At 44.5% G+C, this 26228-nt stretch overlaps 2 protein-coding genes across 8 annotated transcripts in view; one reads left to right on the top strand and one right to left on the bottom strand.

Annotated features, from left to right (window-relative positions):
• XRCC6 (X-ray repair cross complementing 6) overlaps nucleotides 1–6977 on the top strand; it is a 43406-nt gene extending 36429 nt beyond the window's left edge. For 4 of the 7 annotated variants that reach the window (XM_033117240.1, XM_033117239.1, XM_033117243.1 and 1 more), the window contains 6 exons: nucleotides 630–791; nucleotides 2224–2353; nucleotides 3520–3620; nucleotides 4960–5073; nucleotides 6429–6493; nucleotides 6532–6977. In XM_033117240.1, coding sequence (XP_032973131.1) covers nucleotides 630–791; nucleotides 2224–2353; nucleotides 3520–3620; nucleotides 4960–5073; nucleotides 6429–6493; nucleotides 6532–6714 — 755 coding nt within the window. In that variant the 3' untranslated portion in view covers nucleotides 6715–6977. Of the gene's footprint in view, nucleotides 1–629; nucleotides 792–2223; nucleotides 2354–3519; nucleotides 3702–4959; nucleotides 5074–6428 lie in introns of those variants that run through there. The other 3 variants (XM_033117242.1, XM_033117241.1, XR_004424133.1) reach the window with 2 other exon arrangements.
• A 4777-nt stretch (nucleotides 6978–11754) lies between these two features.
• SNU13 (small nuclear ribonucleoprotein 13) lies at nucleotides 11755–19292 on the bottom strand. The gene is made up of 3 exons (XM_033117245.1): nucleotides 19182–19292; nucleotides 13944–14064; nucleotides 11755–12978 (listed from the first exon to the last, which is right to left on the bottom strand). Exons 1-3 carry the CDS (start codon nucleotides 19182–19184, stop codon nucleotides 12716–12718), a joined length of 387 nt encoding a protein of 128 aa, XP_032973136.1. The 5' UTR covers nucleotides 19185–19292; the 3' UTR covers nucleotides 11755–12715.
• Between the last annotated feature and the right edge of the window lie 6936 nt (nucleotides 19293–26228).

Genomic DNA, 26228 nt, shown 5'->3' with positions numbered 1-26228 from the left:
TGGGGTATTTTGAAAGTGTTTCATGATCAAATACATTTTGGAAATGTGGGATTAAACAAAGCTGAGATTTCTTTAGGACCTATAATACGCTGATATGCATTGTGAATATCCAGGAGGGGATATGGAATTTGTGTTTTTAAAACTTAACTTCCTATGGAATTCTTTCTTTGAGGCATCAGATAGAATTTGAAAAACAAACTTCTTCCCTAGTGTTGGCAATTAAAGATGATATGAACTTGGCCATTGTGTTTCTTTCTGCTGTGCAGACCGACATTCCTCTGTGCTCTAGCTAATGAACCGCCTGGATTTGACCTAATTGGTTTTCATTAGCAACTGGGGCTTATGTCTTTAGCCTAAGGATAGGAAAAGTGAACTGACATTAATAATTCACACTACCTAATGGAGTGGTTGAGGCATCCAGTCTCTTACTCCTTTCCCTTCTCTTCCTTGGTATGCCTCTGCTGCCCCCACTTTCCCCTCAGCTCTAGGTCCATCACCCCTTACCTATTGAAGTATCATAAGCCCTTTTAAGAAAATGGAAGAGAAATTGTAGGCTTATAACATGGGCTAAGAGGACAGAATGCTGGAGATACCTTACGATGTAGGCCTCTGGGATGTTTCTTTTTTAGGAAGCTCCACCCTGTTCAATGCTCTACTCACCAAGTGTCTGGAGAAGGAGGTCGTGGCAGTGTGCAGATACACCCCCCGCCAGAACATTCCCCCTCATTTTGTGGCCTTGATGCCACAGGAAGAGGAGCTGGATGACCAGAAATTTCAGGTGTCTCCCCCAGGTATGTGGAAGAGAGATTTTTCAGTGCTTCTGAATCTTGCTGAGGCTTTGGATTCACATATGGGATTCCAGCTCAGATCCACTGTACCAGAGTCTCCAGAAATGGGTCCTGGGAAGTATGTGTTCTTAAGATTTCACAGGTGAATTTGATGCACAAGGCTGCCAAATACAGTTGTGCAGTGCACAGCATGCACAACTGTTCAAGGAAGCTCTGCGGCCATGGGTGAGGGTTGACTGCATAGGGACTGTTTGCAGGTTACTGACACAGGTTCATGGGGACTTTCTACTGACACTTTTCTTTACTTAAAGCCTCTGTAATGGTTAATGCTTCGTTGATCTCCGGTATACACCAAGGCAGTGAGGTATAGTGGAAACACCGTGGGTTTTAAAGTCAGTCTTGACTTTATTTTATGCTATGTGCTGAAAGCTTATTTTCTTTTGTTTCAGGCCCATCTCTACCATTTGGTAACTGGCCAACTTGGGCAAATAATTTAACCTTTCCATTTATGTTCCTTATCCGCAAAGATGAGCATTCTGGAATACCTTTCTCTCAAGGCTGTTTCACATTTGAAACAAGTTAATAAAATACAAGTGCCTAGCACAAGAGATGGTCGTCTTCCTTCTTTACCACGCTAATAAATATTCACTTTATAAAGTAACTCTTTGAACATATTATATTTCTAACCCTGGTCATCCGAATGCCCAGGAATAGCTTTGTGTGTCAGTTATTAAGCTATTTTCTCTTAGCTCCAAATTCACCCCTTAATGTCTGTGCTGCTTAGGCTGAGACTCTCCAAACCCAGTTTCTCCTTTGCCAGCTGGCTCTGGGTGAGACTCTGTCAAGAGTGGGTGCTAGAGGGAGACTGCAAGGCAGAGGAAAGCCAAGGGACTTGTACCTTCCTCTTCTTGCTCAGTGCTGCCTGCGGCTGTTGGTTCCAGTATCTAGATTTTCAGTCTTCGTAGAACCAGCCAGTAACTGGAACAAGTTCAGCCTGATAACCCTCACCTTTTCCCTTTCAGCGTGTGGTAGAGGGTGGGGAACAAAGCTGGGAGCTCCAAGGAGGGCCTGATGGAGCTGGGACTGAGCCCCCCCAGGGACAGGACACTGTTCAGCCGGCTCGGGGTGGATCACAAAAGCTGGAGGTGGAACCAACTGCCACTGCCAGGTGAAGAGCTGCAGCTGGGGCAATACTGACAGGAACAGGAAGTACATGAGAAGGAGCATTCCTGCCTTGGGGTCGCCCTCTGGAGGGAGTCTGCCAGGCAGATGGTAGCAGAAGTCAGCCAGTAAAGGAGAAATGGGGTTTGCAGGGTCGCATCCCCAGCATGACAGGACATGGAAGGGTGAATTTGGAGCAGAGAGACAAACAACAACGCAATCACTGAAACTTTTTGGTAAGTCACATCTCAGAAGACGTATCTCCCTTCCTCAGGCTTCCAGCTTGTCTTCTTACCCTATGCTGATGATAAACGGAAAGTGCCCGTCACTGAAAAAGTCATGGCAAACCCGGAGCAGATAGATAAGATGAAGGCTATTGTTCAGAAGCTTCGCTTCAAATACAAGTGAGTACCAGGTCAATCGCAGGCTTTCTTCTGGAACTGCCTCCCGAGTTGAATGTCTTACTAGAAATTTGAGTTAAGCGTAGACCAAGAGAATGGGATTTTACTCTTTTCAGTTAACTGATAGGTTATTATTTTTTAAAAGCTACTGGTATATAGAGACCGATAGGTCTTAGTATTGTATTGAAGACTCTGGAATTGTGCTAAATGCTTACAGCTGGTTGACCTGTTGTGTTGTGCTTAGAAAGCCAGATGAGTTGAGCAAGTTCAAAAAGGCAGTGGTGGAGAAAAAATTCTTAGTTGGCCTTTTCCTTGATTTACTCACACAATGACTAAAAGGAAGTAAATCCAGTGTAAATTGTTACAGGATTAATAGAATCATTATATAATTCAGGTTATTCCCTTTCACGTGAACATAAACCATCTCTGAGAACCTGCATGATGTGACACCAAACATAATTTATTTCCCATTCCATCTTTGTCTCTAGGCTACTTCCCCGTCTCTGCTGACTTCTGGATGAATAATACCTTCCCTTCCAAATGTAGCCTACTGGTGTCCTTTATGGGGCAGATGGAAGCACTATTAAGATTCTACCCTGTGCCAGGCACTGTTCTAGACACAGTTCCATTATCTTACTTATTCTTCATAAGAACACTGAAAGCTAGGTTTCATGCCCATTTTACAATGGAGAAACTGAGGCTTAGAGGAGCGAGGCAGCCTGCCCACTCACCCAGCTACAAAGAGCTAGGTCTTTCTGACTCTAGATTCTTGCTCTTTTTACTCCCATGCTGCTATTGAGTATGGGAAGAAAGAGTCCTCGGGCCCATTACTCTCCATCTTCCATTGTCTCTCCTATGTCTTTTCTCTGTACCTACATGGCTCTGCCTCCTCCATTTCTATCTCTGCCCACCGCTGCCAGTGACAGACAGGTGGGCCGGTATTGACTGCTGTTAAATTAGCTTTTGGATCTCGAGTATCAGACAACAAATTGAAAATTGGAGAGAGAGAAGTTGACTCAAGAGACAAGATTCCCAGCTCTCTTATTTGGGGCGTTTCTCTCAGCTCACCTCGGACTTGAGCTATCTCAGTTGGGTTTATTTGATTTTTTTTTTTTTAAATGTTTAACTTTTTAGTTTTAAATTAATTTACCTTGTTATTGTTTTCACAGAAGTGACAGCTTTGAGAACCCCGTGCTGCAGCAGCACTTCAGGAACCTGGAGGCCTTGGCTTTGGACTTGATGGAACCCGAAGCAGCCGTAGATCTGACATGTGAGAGGGTGTGACTGAGCTGAGAAGTTCTCGTCATGGTGGGCTTCCTTATCCATCCCACTCTGGACCCGTAATGTGGAGGTGTTTCTCAGCCCCCTCTACAGACCTGACCTTGTTGTCCAGCCCATCTCTGTCTGAGAGATTTTTCTAGACTAGCTTAGACTGCCTGGGAACAGATTTGGCTGGTTCTGCAGTGAGAGGAGGAGACTGCCAGGCTTCTGAGACCTGCCTCTGAATGAGGCCACCCCATGACTACATGACGGCAAAAGTTAAAAAAACTAACTGGTAACATTTATTGTATACTTACTCTATGCCAGGCACTGTTGTCCTATGTGCGGACTCATTTAATCCTCGTAACTACGAGGTAGGCACTGTTACTGAATTGGTCTTGGGAACTGCTCCTGCCATCCCAACTGCTCAGCTCCTCCCCCGCCCACCCCACACCTCATATTCCGTCAGTAGGTCCTGTTGGCTCCATCACTTTTCATGCTTATACCCCATATCCCACACTGCTTCAGCCTGTCTCACCCGCCTTCAATTCATACTTGGCACAGCTGTCGGTGATCTTTCTAAAATGCAAATCTGGTCTTGTCGCTCACTTGCCTGCTCATAGCCGTCAGTGTTTTCCCACTGTTCTTATGATGAGGTGGAAATCCTGGCCAGGCTTTTGAGGCTTCCGTGACCTCACTATCTTTGCCTTTTCGGCTCCTTGCTGGTCCTGCCCTCCTCATACCCTGTCTGAAAGCTATATATCACCTGCTGTTTCTCACCCTTGTGCCTTCTCCTGCTTGGAATAGATCAGCTTTCCAGAAAGTCTTTCCTGCCCCCTTTAAGATTCCAGTGTGCCCTGTACAATCCCTTCTTTCATGGCATTGCCTGGCTCTATTGCTTCTCTTTTTACCCCTTCCTGACCCCAACTAGACTGTAAGCCCACTGAGGGCACAGACTCTTGCTTGAATCCCCAGCATCTTGCCCAGTTCTCAGCTCTACCACTTCCCAGCTGTTTGACCTCAGGCAAGTCATTTAACCTCTCTGTTTCCTCCTCTGTAAAACAGGGAGACAAAGTCACCTAACCCAGAGGTTAACAAAGCATGTAGAAGGGTGCCTCGCTATAGTAAGTGCTCATTAGATGCAATTGTTAGATGGTACTTGGGAAATGTTAGAAAGACTTTGTTGAATGTTTTCATGGCCAGGTCACCTGCCTCCTCATGGACCTCCCACACCCCAGCCCCCGTCCCTGTGAGGTGATTACTCCTTCGGTCCCCATACAGTTGGAACTGGACAAGAAGGCAGGGTTTGTGACTCACTAAGCCACTCTTCCTATGTTTTGATTTTCTAGTACCCAAGGTTGAAGCAATAGATAAAAGACTGGGCTGTCTCGTGGATGAATTTAAGGAACTTGTCTACCCACCAGATTATAATCCCGAGGGAAAAGTTCCCAAACGAAAACAAGGTGAGGAACTGAGTGTGGACATCTCGTAGGTTATTTCAAAAACTTCTCTTTATGGTCCTATCACAGAGAATAATGACCCTTCAGAAATTTCTGTATTAACCTACGTATTAACACATACCAACATACATGTTTCAGCACAGATGGAATAGTATTCACATTGTTTTCTAGTTTGTTACTCAGCTATATGAGTATACATTGGACAGTTATTTATACCCATGCTTACATTATTACCTCATTAAAAAAAATAAGGCTACAGAGCACGTCATTGGATAGAAGTGCACAGTTTATTCAACCAGAACATTATTGGGGCATGTGGTACAGTGAATATGGACCACCATCGTGTACTTGTGTGAGCAGATCCATAGCGTAAGCTCTTAGCACTGGAACTGCTGGGTCAAGGAGTAAACATTTAAAATTCGGATGAGAATTGCCATCCAGTGATACAGGTTATACCCTATCCAAGAAGGGATGGCTGTGTTCCCTACACTCTCACCAATCCTGGACTATACATACTTTTTTAATTTTCTCAAAAAAGTAACAGAGGGGAAATTATATCCTGTTTTGATTTGCAATACTCCAGTTATGAGTGAAATGTAGATGATTTGGACAGTTTTTTCTGTGAACTTCCAGTTTGGGGCCTTCACCATTTTTTCTGTTGGACTGTCTCTTTTCTTACTGCTGGATCCAAAGTGTTCTCCTATGACCCTCACGTGTTTCAGGACAGCCCATTGTGAGTTCCTCACCACTTGGGAATAGTTCTGGCTTAGGCTGTAATCCTTTGGCTGGCTGTGGTCAGGTAAAGCCACATGTGGGCCTTGCTTGTCTAAAAAAGCCAATGAGGGAAGTGAGCGCTGACAAGGTAGGTGGCGGCCATGGTGCGCTCCTTTTTGCATCAGAGGTGACTCCTGCGCCATGTGGACTGCTCACAGCTGCGCCATGTGGACTGCTCACAGCTCTTCACACCTGTGAGTGTTCCAGTGATTTACTTGTTCATTGCTCAGCCTGCACCTTATCACCTGGCATGGCGCCTTGGTACTTACCTGGTGCTCTGTAAGTGCTTTCGGAAGGCAGGAGAGAAGGAATGAACGACTTGCTCACTGAGAGTGAGAAAGTTTGGGGAAAATTGATGATACTCGCATGACTCTTCACTCCCTCCTAGGTGTGATAGTTTCGTTTCACACTTATGTGAAGCTGCCTTGTCAAGACACCCGTCTTCCCCTTGGTGCTCTAGGTGGGCATCACAGCTTTATGGGAAACGGCTGACTGCTGCCCAGATCCGGTGAGGACCCTGTGCAGGGTAGCCGGCATGCCACTGGTAGCATTTCCAATCCTTCTCTCCTGACCTTTTTCTCTAGATGATGAAGGTTCTAGAAGCAAAAGGCCCAAGGTGGAGTTATCCGAAGAAGAACTGAAGGCCCATGTCAGCAAGGGCACACTGGGTAAGCTCACTGTGCCCATGCTGAAGGAAGCCTGCAGGGTGTACGGGCTGAAGGGCGGGCTGAAGAAGCAGGAGCTGCTGGACACGCTGACCAGGCACTTCCAGGACTGACCAGAGACCGTACAGCCAGCCAGCCTTCCACACTAGCCAGGCGGCCTGGTTTTGCTCAAGTTAAAAAACATTTCTCTTGGGCGGCCGGTTAGCTCAGTTGGTGCTAATACCACCAAGGTTGCCAGTGCGATTCCCACATGGGCCACTGTGAGCTGTACCGTCTTTAAAAAAAAAACTACAAAAACCAAAAAAATAAACATTTCTCCTGAACCAGAAAGAGTCTGCCTGACTGCTGTAAAGACCTACCAAGGTCTTTACATTTATGAGATTTTCTGTTGCCATGGAGACAGCGTAACTCTCCAGTTGCTGTGCCTTACTCTACTCTCTGAATAAAGAGCCCTAATTTTGTACTATTTACTATGCTTTAGTGTGAAAGATGTGTCTGCCTCGCATCCAAAGATCACTTGCTGTTGGCCATTAGCTTAATTTTCTCCCATTTGGAACACACATCATCACAGTGGAAACAAATATGAGGGTAGAGAGGGACGATTAAGGACAGGTGAACATCCTTGAGGAATGACAAGCTCTAGCAAGATCCTCTGTCCTCCCGCTTGTTTTCCTTTAATTGTGTCATTAAGATCTAAAGATCAAATTTCAGAAGCAATAGGAATGTATAATAACATTTCTAATCCTGGTACCATTTGCTTCATGAGTAAATAGCAACCCCTTATGTTGCATTCCTCTTACTGTGACTTGAAGCATTTGAAAACACATTTTCTATTGCCCTGAGAACTTGGTTTCCAGTATAAGTGAAATGAGTTATTCCTCTTATTTTTTAGGGGAGCTGTAGGAAGTTCAAGATGAAGAGGTGCTAGTATTAGGAGAAGGGGAATGTCTTTGTGTTCTTCCTCCCTGTCCCTTTCCTGCTCTTTCTGCTGCTACTGCTTTTGGAGAATTAGCTTGAGAGAAGGAAGGAAAGCATCTGGAGGGTTTGTGTCCTCCAAGGATGGCTTGAAATTCGGGGTTTGTAAGTCCTGTGTCCTTCAGGAAAGTATAGGAGGGGTCAAATTACCCTTGTAAGTGGTTTTCATTTTGGGGATCCTTGCTCTGAGCTTTACAAGATTTTTTAAAAAAACTTGTTTTTGCTTTTGTTTGGAAAGATGTATATTCTTGTTTGGATTTCTTCCCGTACCTGGGGCAGAGGAAAGATAATTCTCCAATTCGAAGAGATTCTTTTTATTGAATGTCAACTGTAATTGAAAACATTTTTTGTAAGTTTTAAAAAAGATACTTTTGAGGATACAGCAAGATAATGCAAAACCATTTAACAGAGTAAGTGGTCACTCATGTTGAAAAGCCAGACCATCCCTCTTAAATGAAGCATGCTTAAAACTCTGGGTTGTAGAGGGGGTACCACTACTACCCAGCTAGGTTAGAATCGGGCTAGTCACCACAAGTAGGAGGGTAAGAATGAGTACCATCCCCGGGCCTGTTTTCAACCCTGGGTTTCCTGGCTAGAGAGGAAGGAGCCCTGACGTGAATTCCATCCAGGCTTTTCTGTGCATTCCTGAGGGACCTTACCCAAGTCTAGGCTCCTTTTCCTCTGTTCTCCTTATTTACAAAATGGAGAGAATGAGAGTTCAAGGATCAAACAACAAACACCTACCAGTAAGGTGAATGATGTTAGAAAATTACCCTGGAGCTCTGTGATAAATAGCAGTTGTGTCATCTTTCTCGGTAAATTAATGTTTGCCTTCTCTGCTGTTGAGCTCAGCAGAGAAGAAACATGTCCAAATGTAATTTGGTTGGGCTTTGGTACGTTCACAAATCAGATCTAGTAAATTTGCATCTTGCCTCCATCACATACATGCAAGTGACTGTGGGAAATGGACCTGGCATTTTCAACCTTCTGTTTCCTAATATTTATAATAATAATAATAATGCGAAATGGTGAAAATAAAATGAGAAAACATGTAAACAGACACAGTGCTCAAAAGGTACTAGCTCTGATCCTTCTAACCTTCTAACCTCCGTTGCAACATGCTGCAGTCTGCTGGGTGGTGGTAACGTGCAGACGCCGAGTACAGAAACGCCTCGTGCCTGTGGGCTGTGGACGTAGCGGCTGGGTAGCGGTGCGGGATGGGGGAGAGTAAGGGGAGGCGCGTTCACACCCAAGCAGCGGGAGACTTGGGCAGGTGGGAGGGCGGGGCCACAGCTGGACAGCGCGCATTGTTTGGCCAAAACTATACGGAACAAGCTATGAGCATATAGGTATATACCTTTAAGCCAGATGCAAAGAGAACATCTGACATGTGTTTTATTGTCTTACGAAAAAAATGAAAAGGCAGGACCACGAATTCTGGGAGAAATTAGTCATCCACTTTCCCTTGCCCTCATCCAGAAATTCCAACCTCAAATCCACATTGGGGGGAAAAACATGTTATACTCGAGCAGGAGCTACCACTGTCCAGCCTTTCTGATTTGAGACCAAACTATCCCTGAATGTATAACAATCCTCATTGTAACGTGGTACGAAAGCCGACCTGCATGGGATTTGCTTCTGGGCACTCTGCAGCAGCAGGAAACATCTCCCCTGTGGGCCCTGCCCGCACTTCCGGTATTCTTCATGGCCCCGTATTTTGATAGGACCATATGTATGGCTGCTGTTTTGACATCTCACCTTTTCATCACCTGCCCCAACCTGAGTTGTCTATTGCTGTGTAACCCGTTACCCCAAAATGATTAGCTTAAAAACAAGAATTACCTTTTACTATTTCTGTGGATAAGGAATTTGGGAGTGCGCAGGCTGCTGGTTCCGGCTTGAAGTCAGTCGTGAGGTTGCATTCAAAATGTTGGCCAAGGCTGTAGTCATCTAAAAGTTTGACTCAGGCTGGAGGGTCTGTTTGCGGGGGGGGGGGGGCTGCATTAATCATTTTTATCTTTCTGTATTTTGTTTTGACATCTTGGGGGGTAAAGAGGGGGCTTACAGACCCAGGGAGAGACTGCCAGAAAATGCCAGGTACATTTAGCTAGTTCCTAAAGATAGATAACAGGGCCAGGTACCCTTAGAGCCCAAAGCCCACAGAATTATTCAAACTGGCCAATCTTAAGCTGTTTACTGCCTTGCGTTTGCCACACACACACCCCAGTAAAGGCTGTGGGCTAGGATTTCCCCTTGCTTTGTTTGCTCCAGCTGCCTGACCAAAACCTAATACTTCCCCTGTGGCCCTGTGTGGTGTGGCACGCACCCTCTCTTGGGAAATGTAACAAATTCTTTCCATATATTGACCTTTCCATGTCACCATCACTTCTATAAATTAAGTTCCCTCGAGTACAAGGTTGGTGCTAGCCTTGGGGACACTCCACAGGCTGCTTAAGTCTTCATTAACATGAAGACTTCCCTCATAGCCAGTGACCCCGAGAAGGCAGAAGCTGCAATGTCACATGTCATTCCCTAACACTCCCGAGTCCTGCAGACCAGCTCTGAGCCTGAGTTGGTGTGTGCTGAGATCACAGGGCACAAATTCCATGATGTGAGGATGACGGGGCCATCCCAGGGGCTGGCTGCCACATAGCATCATGGAGGTTACTGACTTGCTACTAAAAACGGTTTTCCTTTCTTCAGAAAAGAATATGCAAGTATACCTACTCATCTCTGCCCCATCTGAGGGACATACCTGATTTTTCAAGATGTAACTTAGCTGACACTGAGAAGAGACGCAGGGATATTAAGCGCTTAGAACAAGCTCCTCTCCCTCCCTTCCCCAAAACACCAGTTTGGGATGAAAGATAATGGAAACACATTGTGTAGTACTTAATACTACAAATGAATAATCTCTTTAACAAAGTCATTATTGTAAATGCAAAAACACTCCTTAACCATAGATCCACTTGGGAAAAGGGTTTCAGGAAACTTATTCTAAAACAGAAGTTCCTAACCAGTATTTGTTTGGGGTTAGAGGACCCTTTGAGACCTAATGAAAGCCACTGGATTCTCTTTCCAAAATAAAATAAATTTTACATGGAAAATATTGCAACCTGCTTCACAGGTGGCTGGATGGAAGTGACCAGGTTTTCCATTTCCATGTCTAGGCTTTAGGAATTATTCACTCTACACTTTGGGAGCCTGTTAGGACACTGCTTTGGGTACCAGGGCATCCCGTAAGTTCCGGTTCTGATGAGGGCAATAATCAGAAAACAATTGCAGATGTTAGTTAAGGACAAGTTAAATAGAACGTTATAGTGCTAGCAGGAAAGGAGACATGAGATGGGGTAGGTAGGAAAGGCCCTGAAGAAGTGATACATGATTATAGAGGCACATATACGACAAAAGGAAATACAAAGAAGTACTAACTGCACCGTCCACAAATATAAAAAACTGCTTGGGTGGGAAGTGTGTGTGTGTGTGTGTGTGGGGGGGGGGAGCGTATCAACATTGGAGTGAGCTGGCTGAGGGGAAATGACTGGCCCAGCAAGACCAGAACAGGCCTTAGCAGGACAAGTGGTTTCCAGGTTCCCCAGGTCTGCTTCCTGCTGGAGTGGGCACACCAGCCCAAGCTGGCCAAGAGGAAACCAAGTAAAATCTATCTTCATTAATCTGACTATCACAGGACTCAGTTGTCTGTACTTTGGAAGAAAATCTCACAAGCTGAGGTATCAGGCTCTCATGGTCGTTAGTTTCAGATAAAAAGTAGGTGAGGAAGGTGAGGTGGCAGTGGCTTCAGTTTATTCCAATTCTCCCCCTGCCCCCACACGCTCTAGCCTGTGCCACGGGCTACTTACTAGGAGCCCTAATTCTGCAACAAGGATTCTCAACTAGGGGTGACCTTGCCCCCAGGGAAGGCAATATCTGGAGGGAGGGGTTAGAATTGCCACTGACATCCAGTGGGTAGAGGCCAGGGATCCTGCAAAACATCCTACAACATACAGCGCACCCCCCCCCCCCCGGCCGGAATTATCCAGCCCCAAATGTCAATAGTGCTGAGGTTGAGAAACCCTATCTTAGAGTGAGGCAACAGCTCAATGAAGTCTGTACAAGACATTTTGAAGTATCAGAAACCATCTGGTAGGAAATGGTTTTCCCACAGCTTCTTGGTAGAAAGGTAGAGAAGCTAAAATCATTTGAATAATGCTAAGCAGTTCTTCATTCAAATATTAGCTGGATACCTACCAAGAATCACACTTTCTTTAAATTGTAGTATGAATATATTTCTTTACTAGGACGCTCACAAGAATAACACGTTAGCACTGTCCTTCTGATGTGATCTAAAGAATACATACATCTGACCCACATCGTGGCAGGAAATGGGTAAGGGCTCTCAGAGCTGGTACCAAGTGTCCACTGAAGAAATCTCCATCCCCCAGAGAGGATGTTTCCTTGGACTCCATCATCTCTGCGGTAGCTTCCAGGTCTCCATGACGCCCAGGATCCTTCATGTCAGCACCGGTTGAACCTCTTTTCTTGCTATTCCAGACTCGTTCAAGACCTAGGTCAACTGCCCCATAACTCCCTCGCCCAGGCCACCTCTTAATTCTGCAGCACATATCTCTTTGGTATGCTGCTGTCCTGCCACCCTCAGGGATACAGTTGGGAGTTGGGAACATAATATCCTATTACCCAAAGCAAACAGCAGGGGTACATGAGCAAATGACACTTGGGCACACAACTCACAACCTCACAGAATCCATGCTTCCTCCCTAAATGACATATAATCCCCTAGAGAGCAAAGGAAGCTCTTAGATCATTGAACACGTATGGAATGCTTCTGTATGCCAGGCACAAAGGATGCCCAGGGGCTGGTGGTGACTTCATCGTGCCCTGCACACAGGAGGCAGTGCCCGAAAGTTGGAAGCAGATCGCCATCCTGACTCTTCCCTGCCCTTGAATGGTGTCATCACTCTGCTTCTGCCTGTTCTGGGCATTCTTCAAAAGGGAAGAAAGATGGCAGAGAGAAAGAGGAAGGGTAGATCAGGGTGGGGACGATGACTTGTACGACAAAACAAAAATAATACAAAAATGTAAAAATCAGAGTTAGTACTACAATATTTTATAACAATAAAAGGTAGCTGAAAACACTACATGCTAACCCGGACAATATGATACATAACCCCAGGGGAGGAGTCGGCAGGGACAGTGTGGCACAGGCCACCAGTTTAGACTAAGAGCCTTTCAATGGACTGCTGAATGGACTGGATCTGCTGCTTCAGCTGTGAGCCTTCTTTGATGGTGACAGAACAGGCGATGACAGGCCTGGAGACCCCACAGGCCCGCCCCAGTGCCTGCTTGGAGCGCACAAACACGTAGGGCACGTTCTTGTCTTCACACAGCAGTGGGAGGTGCAGGATGATCTCCAGGGGCTCAGCGTCTGCAGCCATCACAATGAACTCAGAGATGCCCCTGTTGAGGGTTTTGGTGGCTGTGGAGAAAAGGACAGGAGGCCCATAGGTGATGCGGGTTTGGGCAGGAAGCCACACGAAGCACTTTCCAAGGAAAAGAAACACAGGTGCAAGAAAACCAGGCACAACTCCCAGGCATAAGCAATTCCGTGTCCTAAGCCTTGGAAGCGATAAGGGATTTCATCACCAAGCAGTCATTCTCTGCTTTTGTCATGGCCAACATCAAACCCATCGGTTTCGGCTCTCTCAATCGCTTGCTGCCCCCGCCCCCGTTTGTACCTGGACAAAGAACTCTCACCCTGACATGCAGCAAATAGTGTTTAAAGTTTTTTTTTCTTTTCCATTTGCGGGGGCAGGGGGCAGATAAAACAACAAACCATCAGTTCTGCAAAACACATCCCGAATCAGACCACTTCTTTCCTCTCCTCTGCTACCACACCGTCCAAGCCACCACCATCTCTTTCTTGCCCGGTTGAACAGCTTTCGGATAAGCCCCACCAGCAGGAGCAGTGCAGTGCAGCACCTCTCAAACTGTCACCTGGGAGGGTTTTACCACCCCAATCTGCCATGATCAGCGCATGCAACTCACCAAGGGAGCTCAACACCATCCAATATCCTTCAAACGCTTATTCCTGATTGCTTATCTCTGTGGCACGGTGCCAGCCCACGGACCCCACTATGCATTCTTGCTGGAGTATGAGACAAGGGCCCCAACTCTAGAGCCACACTGCCCAAGTTCAAATCCTAGCTCTCCTTCTTATTAGAAGGTAAATGTGACAAAATGTTAACAATGATGAGTGGATCTAAAAAAATTCTTAGTCCATTCACCTTTAGCATCTAATGCCAAAATGCTGCTCTTAAGTCTTCCCATTGGCCCAACCAAGAGTACCCAGCCCTCGTTTCCTATTGGAAATCTAGCCCAGGGACCCTGGCCAGAGACAGGTGCCTTCACCTTTCTCCCCGGAGCACCCTCTGGCTGTCTTACCTTCATTGGCTCCTTTCCGAAGCTGCTTATAGTTACACGACTGCTGAACGAGGTCCAATAGTTTCTTGGTGAGGTGGGCATCTGCGAGAGGGTAAGCCTTCGGATTTACATCAGCCTCAGTCTATGGGGGGAAATCAAAGCGTCGGTCAAAGTGAGCCAGAATTTGTTCCAGACCAATCACAAAATATTTTAATCAACAATTGAGAGACACAACGGTCAGCTTCCCTGATCCCTCACCCCTAAATATACTTAATAACCGACACTGGCCTCCACACTCCCAAATTAGAAAAACTGAATTAAGATTGAAAAAAGGTTAGTAATTACATAATCCCATAATGTACACTCAAGGCCATGTACTTTTACTCGCCTCTCTTTAGTCTAGCGCTTGGGAATATCACAGCAAATGATTCCAGATGGGCTCCCAAGGCTCAGTATCCATTTGAGTCACCTGGGTGCAATCTTTAAATCTCGATTTCCATACTCCATCCTAAGTTTACTGAATCAAAATTAAGGGATAATTTATAGAAATCAGCACAGAGGTCTCTCTCTTCAGTCTCCATTCAACACTCAAATCTCCCTCTGTCCTCAGTAAGAACCCTGGTTTCCAAAATATTTTCTCATTTATTCAACCCTACAATACATACAAAATAGTTTCAGAATTGCTGTATCAGTACTAACTCTACCAACAAAATTTCATTTTGTTCTTAGAATACATCCAAGTAAAGCCATCCAGAGTACTATATTCAAGTTATTTAAATTAAAATTTTCCTTGTGGTTATCAATTTGATATACAATTAGGGTTCCTTCGTATTCAGTTTGCTTTTTAAAAAAAACTTTTAAATCTTATTTTTCAAATATATAAAACATCGAATGGTTCCAAAGTCGAAGGCATGCTAGTGAATCAACAGTGTTTTCAAAACTGGTAAACAGTAAAGCATTTATTCTGCCTGTCCTATATAGATCGTATCACCAGGTAACCAAATAGCAGATGAGAAATCTCTCCTGTATCGGTTATCCCACCTAATAAAGAAGGAATGATACAATTAAGCATCAACCCCGATAACCCATATTAATCAATCTAGACATAAGTTAATTAATGGATCCAGACACTGATTACGTTACCAATACCACAAAAGATAACATGTGCTCACTGCCCCTCTTAAAGAACAAAACTCTAAGATCAAGTAATTGTGGGGGGAAAAGGAAAGAAAAAAGTCTGATCAAGCCTTTGATTCTGATACTAGATATTTGATATTATGGAATTATTAAATTTTGGGGTGTTACGGTATCATTGTAGTTGTTAAAAATCTTTATTTTGTAGGTATCTACTGTTAAACCTATGGATTAGATGTTATGTCATTGGGATTTGTTTCAAAATGACCCACGCAGGGAACGAATTGGGTGGGATCTGCCCTATGCCATTCCTTCCACTTCATTCCCACTTTTCCAGTTCAACCACTTTCATTAATTTCTCATTTGTTTTCCCTGTGATTCTTTTTACAAATATATATTTATGTATATATAGTACACTCATATATATAATCTAGGTGCAGTCCCACGTTCCATCGCATGTGCCAGCGATTGGCTGGTGGCAGCAGTCTGGTCTAACCATGGGTCTGGAGGCTGGACCGGGGCACTCCACATCGCAGTTGTAGGCAATGACCCACAGGTGACGGCCAGGTGGGAACATTCACCTTTGCCATCTGCCTTGGTGGTCTCCTGCATGAGACTGCAAGGACACCAAATTGACCAGACCCCAGAGGAGCAGGAAGTGACATCAAGGGCCAGATTACACCAAGACGCCTGGTCCCTAAAACATCACACTGGGTGAATTTGTCTTGGTCCCTGGGTGATGAAGAATTAGGTGAGGGCTGCAGGAGTTCCCCGGGCTGGCTTCTCCACATATTTTAGAATTAGCTTTTCAAGGTCGATAAAAAAAGCCTGCAGGGACAATCTGTCTGATTTGTAGATTTGGTGTAATGCTAATTCCAACAAAACACCTTTAGGATGCAGAATTTGCCAATCCATTACAATATATATACTTAACTCTTCAGCGCTTTGAAATAAAGTTTTATTATTTTCCAAAAGCTTTAACTTTTTACTTATTCCTAGATATTCCAAGTTAAGAAAATTCACTGTATTTCCTAGTGTGCTAAGAATTTCTTCTTTTATAAATTAATTGGTGTTGAATTCTATCAGATTATCTGATAGATTATCTGCATGATTCAGATAATAAGACTTTTCTCCTTTAACTTTTACACTCTAACGTCATATCAATTTTGCATTCTTGCGATGCAACCAATTTAAATAAGATATTTTTATATCCATTATAAAACACAATTTTAATGGATATAAGGTTTCTTCTGGGAATGGTAAAATGCTCTAAAATTCAATAGAGTGATGGCTGCACAACTCTAAATATATGAAAACCACTTAATTATACACCATAAACAGGTTAACTATGGTATGTAAATTATCTCAATAAAGCTATTTAAAAAACTAGGTCCAGAGTTTTTTCAGGTTAAAAAATGTTAACTTAGTTTACTATTCAGTTTTTTCTATTTCTACTTGAATTGGTTTTGATAATTATATATTCGTTAGGCATTCATTCATTCAATCTAGGATTCTGTTTATAGATATCAAATTGTGCTTAATATCCTTTCTTTCTAACGTCTACAGATTATGTCTCCATGTATTTACTCCTTATGTATGCCTTTATGCTTGTTTTTTTAAATTAATCTCACTATAGGGGACTTTTCAAAGAATTGTCTTCTGATTTTGTCCATCCTATAATATTAGGATCTACTTCCTATTCCAACAATTTCTGCATTTTTTTCCCCTTTCTACTTTCTTTGGGGTTATTTTGTCCTTTTGTTCTTTTCCTACTTTTTTAGTTCTTCCCCCCAGTGTAAGCATTTTAGGTTCCAATTAATACTTTAGTTGTATCCAACATTCCTTAGTATGTGGTATTTTCATTATTATTCAGTTGTGGTTTAAAATTTCCATTATCATTTTTTAAAATTTGACCCAGAGTTATTTGTATCTTCTTTCCAAACACTTTGTTACTGGTTCCTAACTTATTTGCATTTTGGCTGGGAGAACAGTCTGTATTATCACTCTTTTAAAATTTGTTGAATTTGCTTCATGACCCGGTAGGTGGCCAATTTTCATAAATATTCCTTGCTTAAAAAGTGTCTTCTATACTTGTCGGGTACGTCATTTACTAGATCCACTATGACCACTAACTAGATCAAGTTTATTCATCATGTTGTTCAAATCCTTTATTTCCATACTGATGTTCTGGCTTCATAACCTAACAATTATACACTTAAATGATGTATGACTGCATATTTGTCTATTTCTTCTTGTAATTATGTCATTTTCATTTTGTCCCTTATTTTTCAGCCACTCTATCTTTACAGATGCCTTAAAACCCCTTTCTTTCTAATGTTTATATAGGCTACACTACACTTTTTAAATTAGCATGTTTTTCATTCTATTTACTTCAATCTTGTCATTTAACTGAAACATTTAGTCCCTGTCTATATATACTAACGTATTGACTGGGTAAATTAAGTTAAACATTGGGTTCAAATCTTCCTTCTTTTGTGCCTTCTATTGGTTCCATAAATATTTTTCTTCCTTTGAGTTTATTATTTTTCACGATGTTCCCCTCTACTAGTTTGGAATTATGTATCTTTAGTCTTCTGGTGGCTACCTGAGAAATCTCATTTGTCCTTAACTTATCAAAATCTAACGTTCATCAACACTGTTATCCTCCTGAATGACAGAGGACCCAACAATACTTTAATTGCAATCACTCCTCAAAATCAGTTTCTAAGATGTCAGATATTTCAATGGCTGTTTTCAACAACCCACCTCTGGAGGTAAGGATTCTCAACTCTCAATAAACATCAAGTGCATAAAAGGGGAAGACTTCAGGAGCCTCAATCACTATCATCTCATTACAGTCAACAATGAAAGAAAGTCGGCTCAACTTTAAAACCAAACTACCTTATAAGTAGCAACTGAAATTTGCTTGGTGTGCATTTATTTACCTTTCAACTTTTTAAAGGTTTAATTAAATGAGTGAATGAAATCACACCACTAGCTAACTTTACCCCCCTAGCTTGATCAGTTTGGTCTCCTGTACACCAGACAGCCCCAAACTGCAAGGTTTTGATTTAACAATAAATACTGTGACCACTCGATTTGTACCAAGTATCAGGACTAGGTGTTTATCAGGCATTACCTCATTCAATTTAATCCGCATGCAGTGTAATTCCCATTTTACAGTTGAGGGAAATTTTTCTTATGTTCAACCTCAGACCATCGATTTCAAAACTTTTCACGCAACTGCATAAGATGAGCACTGGTTTAGAAGCTTCAAATTCTAGGCTCAGCCAAGTACTAGCTTCAAAATGGGGCAGGTGGGAGTGGGTTGGGGAAATAAAGTGGAGTAAGGTACCTGCCCAGATCCAACTCACTGTGTAAGTAGAAGTGCTTTGCAAACTCCTCCTTTCTTACCAAGTGCGAACTCAAACCTGCTACCATGCTACACGACTTGATTGAAAGTTGGAGAATAACAGTTTAGAGGAGCCGCACGTGGTGCTACCAGGATCTCTTATTTCTGCTGTCCTACCGCCTCACAGGAGGAGCCTTTCCTGTATCCCAGGCCGGGGTTCGGGAATCCTCCACAATCCTCAGCCTCCAAATGCCAAAGGCTCTTTTAGGTCCCTGGCACGTGTACCTCCGCGGCGAGCATCAGGAGCAGACCCATGGAGATCTCCCAGCAACCGGGAAGTGCAGTAGGGGAGGCTGATCCGAATCCTGGGTTCCACACCTTCCCTAAGCGACCCCTCCTCAAAATAAAAAAGATGGAGCCAAGTTTTCAGATCCAACTTTCTACTCTCTCCCACGTGTGTTGGTCTCTTTCTCCCAGGTCGGACCACAACCCCTCTGCTCCCCAGAGGCCTTCGGCCACGCGCTGACTGCTGCACTCCGCATCACAGCAGTTGGTACCTTAAGGCTTCCGGAATTCTAACCTCCGGCCGGGCTGCTGGGACCCCGCGGCTCCCGGAGTTCAGACTCTGGGCCCGGCGGCCGGGGCTGCGCAGCGCCGGAACTCTTAACACCAGGCCTGGCGGTCGAGACGGCGCACGTTTTAAGCCTCCGACAGGCTAGAGAGTGAACCGATCCCCGCGTCTCCCAATTCCTGGCCTTTTGGGAAGCACTCACCATAGCTGTGGTTCCGCGGTCTCGCCTCTCCTCAAGAAGCGCCACCGACGTCAGAACAGGAGCGCTCGCCTGCGCCGGAAAGTCGCAAGGCAAGAGGAAAAATGGCCGAACGCGGCAGGAAGCGGAAGTGACGTCACTGGGAGCTGGCGAACCTCGCCCGCTAAAAGGGAACCCGGGGGTAAACTGCCTCAGTTCCGGGCAAGGGACCGAATTTTGCTGTTTTTATGATCATTCTGCTATACAATATTGGCAGAAACAATGAGTTAAACATTCAAAAACAGCACAGCAAAACACAAAGTTTCAATGGTGTCAGCATTCCATTCCCGGCTTATCTTTGAGCACATTCTTGCGTTCAAAATAATCTTTTGACCCGTCACTGGTGAAGGAAAGGTATGGAGATAATGATAGGTAATCCTAAATATTTTCCTTTATATTCAGCTATCCAGGAGTACAGTCCAACAGAAATGGAATCCGTTGAGTAAGGAATTCAGGAAAAGAGCAGGTTTAGGGATGGGGGTTGAGTTTTTGTCAGGTTGAGTTTGGAGATGTCATAGGACACCCATTTTCTTATGGCCAGCATACTGTTCTCTATGCTGCTCCAAAACTCCATTATTTAAAACTAGTCTCATGCCTCACCACCTCCAAGAGGTCCTCCCTGATTCAATGGTCCTTACTCATCTCTCTCCAATATGATGCCAGGCACACCTTGGGACCACTTGGATCTAGCCAAAAATAGACCATTAAGGGCTAGTTCCAGTTAATTCCTTTGGAAACCTAGAAGTAGAGAACTGGCAGGCCCCTTAGGTATCATGCAGCTCAGCCCCTTCATTTTACATATACTGATGCCCAGAGAGGGGAAGCTGCTTACATACCATCACAGAGTGAGGCAGCAGTAGAGCCAGAACTGGACCCTGGGATGTTTAGCTGTTGGCCTGGGTAACGTTCACCACATCTAGTTGCTCTGCCTGGGATGTGTTGTGGCCTTGGGCAACCGGATGGCTTTAAACCGGCTCCAGGACTGAACATTCATTACATCAAAAATTTCCCCATCAAACTTCACCTCATGCAAATCATGAATGACAATCAAAGAACAAAATTTGTCTCCAAATTAAGAAATGTCCACTGATGGCTTCTGTTTAGAGCAGAACCTGTGATTTGGACTCCGCTCCTCATCTCTCTTGGGTCCTGTTTCCTGTTTCCATATTAATTGGACCTATCAGCCATCACTGTTGAGGGAATGAAACCTTATTTTTTCCAATTTACAGTCATAGATGTGTCCTTATCATTTGCTTTTCTGATGTCTTTTATAACAATTTCTGATTGTTATTTGGCCTACCTGGCATCTTGGACCATCATATCCCAGATCTTCTCAGTAATGACTGATAGGGCCTTGATGGTTTTATAATCAAGAGTAATGAGACAGTACCCTTTACCTAATTAATTCTGTTTTCCAACTTTATAATTACTTAATTTTCATGTTCTCTCAGAATTACCCCACCTTTTTTTTATCTTGCTGTTTCCTTTGTTGGTAAGTTAATAAATGTTGACATATGATCAGGGTCAATTTGTCTAAGAAATTTTACTTTAAGCACTTCTGTGCTTAAAATCCTAAAACCTTGACATGATTTATTAGGCCCTTCTTCAGTACTCCCTGTGTCCTCCCCATGTCACAGCCACACCTACTTTCTTTTTCTACCCTGAGCACACCCCAATCTCTCCAACTCTATCCATCTCCCTCTATTAGGAGTAATGTGCTCCGCTGTTCTGCTTAGCTAACTCCTACTCATCACCTCTTCAGTGAAGCCTCCCTGATCACCCAGACCAGGTAATTGCCCCTACTATATGGACCCATAAGCCCCCTGTACTTGTCCTGTGTAGCACTCGTTGACCTTGTCTTTATTCAGTGTCCACCTTTCCAACCACACTGAGAACTCTATGAGAACAGAGTTCTGCCTTGGACACTGTGGATACCCATCTTCTGGCACTATGCCTGCACCAAAGGGAATGCTTGTTTCACTTAGGGATCTTTGGTGGCAAGCAACCAAAAAACAGGAATTTGGGAAACGATGCTGTGGTGCCAGAGGTTCAAGGGAAGCCGATTGTGAGACCAGTTCTACAATCTCATTACACTCTCAATGTCCTCTAGGCAAAGACCACCAGAAACACACCTATAGTGTTATTATTCATTGCAACAAAGGAGATCACACACCGTGAGGAACTGTGGGACTTCTCAATAAAAGGGTGTTAGAAAGGATTTACCGTAGGATTTGAGCTTGTGTTAGGTGACTTGGGGCAGGGTTCAAGGAAATGGGGTTTGCTCTGGATTCGACCCTGTCAGAAAGTTTGAATAATTCTATGATTGGGCATCTTAATAAATCTTATCTACAAGGTGGAAGAAATGAAATGAGTCTATAGCTGTAATTGGTAAAAAAATAGCAGTCACTCATATTAGCCAGGTAAGGGGATATTTGGTTATTTTTATGGTTTCAACAATGTTCATGGTTTTGTCTATATTCAGAGATGATTAATGATTGTTTTTGTCTTGATTATCACAGAGTGGCTTTGTCTGATATTGATGTTCTGTGGAATTGTTTATGTTCAGCAGGAGAACCTCAAGGCCCAGCTATGAGTGTTGCCATCTCCTAGCAACGTTAAGGCCTAACTGACAGAGCTGGGCCAGTTCCTAGCTGCCATGAGCTGCTTTTCTTTTTCTCACCAGCTTCCTATTTCTATTTTGAATCTCTGTTCTTGATATTTAGAGCCCTGGCAGAGAGAACCCAGTTGGCCAAACTTAGGTTACTCCTCTCTACTCTTTAGTTGTCCTGGGTCTGTGAGAGAGTATCAGGTATAAGTTGGGGTGACATTCAGCCAGAACACATTGTGTGGCATACTGAGTTCTTAAAATAGAGAAATGCTTCCCAAATGGTTGGTAAATAAGTGATGTCCCTAGGACCCCAGGGACCACTTACAACCCAGCTATTAAAGGGGTAAAGTCTGGTCCATTCTGATTGGCTGATGTCCCTGCTCACTCCATATTTCAATATTTTGAATATAACCTTTAGGTGAAAGAAAGTAGCATTTATTCAGGGTAGCATTTATTCTCCCAGCATCACTGAGCCTGAGATGGGAAAAGTAATCTGGGTGGTCAAATAAGAATGCACATGTTCAATACAATGTTGATTAAATGTTTGTTATTGGATAGACAGATGGACAAATGGATAAAAGTATTACATCGAATAGGAGGAAAGAAATCAGCAGACTACAGGTTACATCACCCCACCATCCATGGGAGGACTTAATCTCTTCACTCCAGAGGATAGGATGTTTAAAACAAATTCTTCTTCCTTTTAATTCCTGTTGGGCAGTTCCCCAACGCTGTCCTTACCCGCACTGAGGGCATGTTAGCCAGCTCTGGTGCCAGGTTCAGCAGCTGGAGCTGAGGCTGGAGCATCAGGCCTCTTTGTGAGGTGGCCTCAGTGACAGAGGTGCTATGAGGTAGGGGTGCCCCACCTCTACATGGCTGGGTCAGTCCTGCCCTCCAACTCCCTAGCACCAGCTGCCTGACCTAAGCTTTGTCATGTTACTGCCACTGCTGGGTGCCTGTGCTGTGGTGGGGCCATTCCAGGGCCCTGAGTGGGAGCCAGTGCGGGGCCTGCTCTCTGAGGATCACAGCTGCAGGGACCCTCGGTGCTGTGGCAACCTACTCATCTTCTGTCTCTTTCTGATCTGGCAGGTCCGGCACTGTTGGCACCAGGTCATGAGGACCCACCTCAGCATGAAGAAGGTCATACAGGTGAGGGAACTTCATACAACTCCTTCCCTCGGCACCGTGATTGTTTCAGTCACTTGTTATGAAGACGCTGTTCTATGCCCTGTGTACAGGGATGAATCTGCTGGGGAACTCAGATGGGTCAGGGAGAACCATATCTTGCCCCAAGCCCAGCAGTCACCCTGGACTCCTCTCTTCCTCACTCCACATATTCAATCCCTCTCCAAGTCCTATGGGCTCTACTTGCAAACCGTATCTCAAACCTGATCACTTTTCAAAACCTCACCACATCCACCTGGGCAAAGCTGCCCTTGTGTCTCACCTGGAATTCAGACCCTGCCTTCGGCATGGTTCCCGCCACCTCTCTCACCCAGCCAGTCAGTACTCACGCAGCCAACAGAATGACTTTCTTCTTTCTTTTTTAAAACTTTTAATTCAAGAATAATATATATACACAGATTATAAGTATATAGGTCAATGAATTTTCATTAACTGAACACATCCATGTGTACTTAGGTAAAGAAACAGACCAGCAGCCCAAAAATATGCTGATCAGAAAACTGATCATAGCACTGTGCCACTCAAAACCCTGTACTTGTTCTTATGGATGCATTTCCCATCAAACTCAGAATAAAATCCAAACTTCTAACTACAACTCCAAGGTTCAGCATGGTCTGTCCTCGTTTCTCTCTGACCTCATCTCCCAGAACTCTCCTGGTCATTCATTCCATTCTGGTCACATGGGCTTTCTAGTTGTTCTTATACACATGACCTTGTTCTATCTTCAGGGTCTGTGCACTAATATCTCCTGTGCCTACAATGCTCTTTCTTCAGATGTCGCTTGGTTTGCCCCTCACTTCACTTAGGTCTCTAGTCAAATGTTACCACCTCTGAGAGGCCTTCTCTGACTACTCTGCTTCTCTGTCTTTAACTATTCTGCTTCATTTCCATCACAACACTTTCATACGTAACATTGTTGTATACTTGGCTATTGTCTGTCTCCCATGTCTAGAAGATAGCTCCCAGAAGGGATTTTGTCTTGTTCATGCTGGTACCCCCACCACCTAGAATAATGCCTGGCCCAGAGTAAATGCTTTATCTTTCCTGAATGAATGACTACTGTTTGCCCTAAGGGAAGTGACTCCCCATTTCTTGAGCCCCAACATCTTCTTCTGGATAATGGGGATAACAATTCTGATCTGTGGTGATTAGATGAGACAATGTGTGCAAGGATTTTGCTTTTCTGTTCTCATCTACAGGTGCCACCACAGAAGTGGGCAGTGTTCTCCATGAGACATGACACTTGTTTGGGGCTGATCCCTAAGTTATTCTTCAGTCCTGGCAAGTTCAGGGGCTTGAATGCTCATGTTCGACAATGTGCACAAAAGAAGAAATGGAAATACTGGAGGAGCCTCCGGGAATCATGGGCCCAATACCTGCTCTCCTGGCAGCACCCATGTCAGCGCTCATGTCGGGATTTCCATACCCCTTCTGAGCCCATCTTTTGCACCACCTCCTTTTCAAGCACCTGTATGCTCGCTCAGGACAGTTCTTGGGACATGTGGCAGGTGCCCTGGTGTCTCAGTGATGAGTATTCTCACTGCATTTGCAAGCCACTGCTCCCTGACCTGGACATGCATTGCCGGAGGGAGAAACTGTTGGTCCACACCCAGGAAGAGTTGTTGCTATTGGAACCTGCTGTCAGCATGAGGTCCCACCCCACCTCTGTGACTTTGTCCACGTCTCTCTCAAATCTCCCTTCATCTCAGAGGCTGCAATTCTGCTCCACAGAATTCCTGCCTTTTCCTTCCAACCAACAAGGGGGAATGCCCACCTGGAAGTCCTGGGGCTACCCACAAGAGGCCTGGGCACCAGGGAGGGAAAATCAGACACTAGGCAGAAAGGACAGTAGAAAGACCCAAGCTTCAGTGTGGGCCAACCAGAGAGAGAGCAATGGGGAGGATGCTTGTGAGATTCAAGCATCTGGAAGGCAACTCCCGATAAACTTTGGGAGGCAGGACAATGCAGAAAGTAAGGTCCTAGAGCAGGAAAGTCAGAGACTAGTGAGAAGTAAAGCTGATGGAGAGATCCTGACCTTAGGGTGGGAGAACCACGATCAAATGGGACTTGAGAATAGACCCAAAATTCAGGAACTAGGGAAGAGAAATCAGAGGGAGGCTGGAAGTGAAGATCCTCTCGTAAGCCAGGAACATATAGTAGAGAACCAAGATCAGTTAAGATGTAAAATTGATGCAGAGACCCAAACACCAGAGTGGGGAGACCAGGATGAGAGTAGAAATGAGGATGCTATAGAGACCCAGGCACTTGAAAAGAACAAGAAAGAGGCCCAAGAGGAGCATGAAGGAGAGACCCAGGCCCAAGGATTGAGGAAACAGGGCCAGACTGGAAGTGAGAATGGTGAGGAGTCCCAGGTGCCAGGGTGGAGGAAAAAATCCCAGATTAGAAGTGATATTGGTACAGAAATTCAGGCAGAAAAGAGGGAAAACAAGGACCAGGTTGGAAGTGAGAGTGCTGTGCAAACCCAAATATCTGGGCGGGAGAACCTGGGAGAAGTAAGAAAAGAGGATGATGTGGAGATCCAGGCCCTGGAGTGGGGAAAACAGGAAAGTGTTGGAAGTGATAATGTCACAGAGATCCAGACGCCATGGTGGGATAAGCAGGATCACGGTGGAAGTGAGAAAGCTGGGAAGACCCAAGCATCTGGGGAAGAGATCCTGAAGCAACTAAGACATGAACTTCGAGTGGGGTCAGGAAGCCATGGCTTGCAAAGAGGTCAGGATGCTGGGGAAACCCAGCTATCTAGAAGGAAGGACCTCCGAGAGATCAGAGAGGAGGATTGGGTGGTGGTTCGGGCACTATGGTGGGAAGACCAGAGACCAGTAGCAAGTGAAATTGACAGAGAATTTGAGATACCACGTTGGGAGAATCAGGACCAGATTGGAGGTGAACATAGAGCAGAAATTCAGACATCAGAGAAGAGAAATCAGAGAAAGGACAGAGGTGAGGATGATATAAATACTCTGGCACCTGAGGCAGAGAACCAGGGACAATTAAGAGGTGATACTCTTGTAGACTCCCATCCACCAGATAGAAAGACCCAGGAGCAGTGTGGAGATGAGACTAGTATATATATGCACGTACCGGGGAATGGAAACCTGAGAGGGCTTAAAGGTGAAGATGGTAAAGAGACCCAGGAACTTAGGGAAGAACACCAGGGTCAGTTAAGCAATGAAATTAATGAAAAAATTCACACACCA

Source organism: Rhinolophus ferrumequinum, chromosome 10 (genome assembly GCF_004115265.2).
Source record: "Rhinolophus ferrumequinum isolate MPI-CBG mRhiFer1 chromosome 10, mRhiFer1_v1.p, whole genome shotgun sequence".
In the NCBI taxonomy this organism is placed as follows: domain Eukaryota; kingdom Metazoa; phylum Chordata; class Mammalia; order Chiroptera; family Rhinolophidae; genus Rhinolophus; species Rhinolophus ferrumequinum.
Note: the sequence above shows the minus strand (reverse complement) of the source record. Positions and strands in the feature narration are given on the sequence as shown.

Excerpts from the sequence above, each read along its gene's own strand:
- SNU13 (XM_033117245.1), bottom strand. Across the intron at positions 12,979-13,943 it reads TCGGAAAGGAGCCAATGAAG|CCACCAAAACCCTCAACAGG; the intron begins GTAAGACAGCCA and ends TTTTCTCCACAG.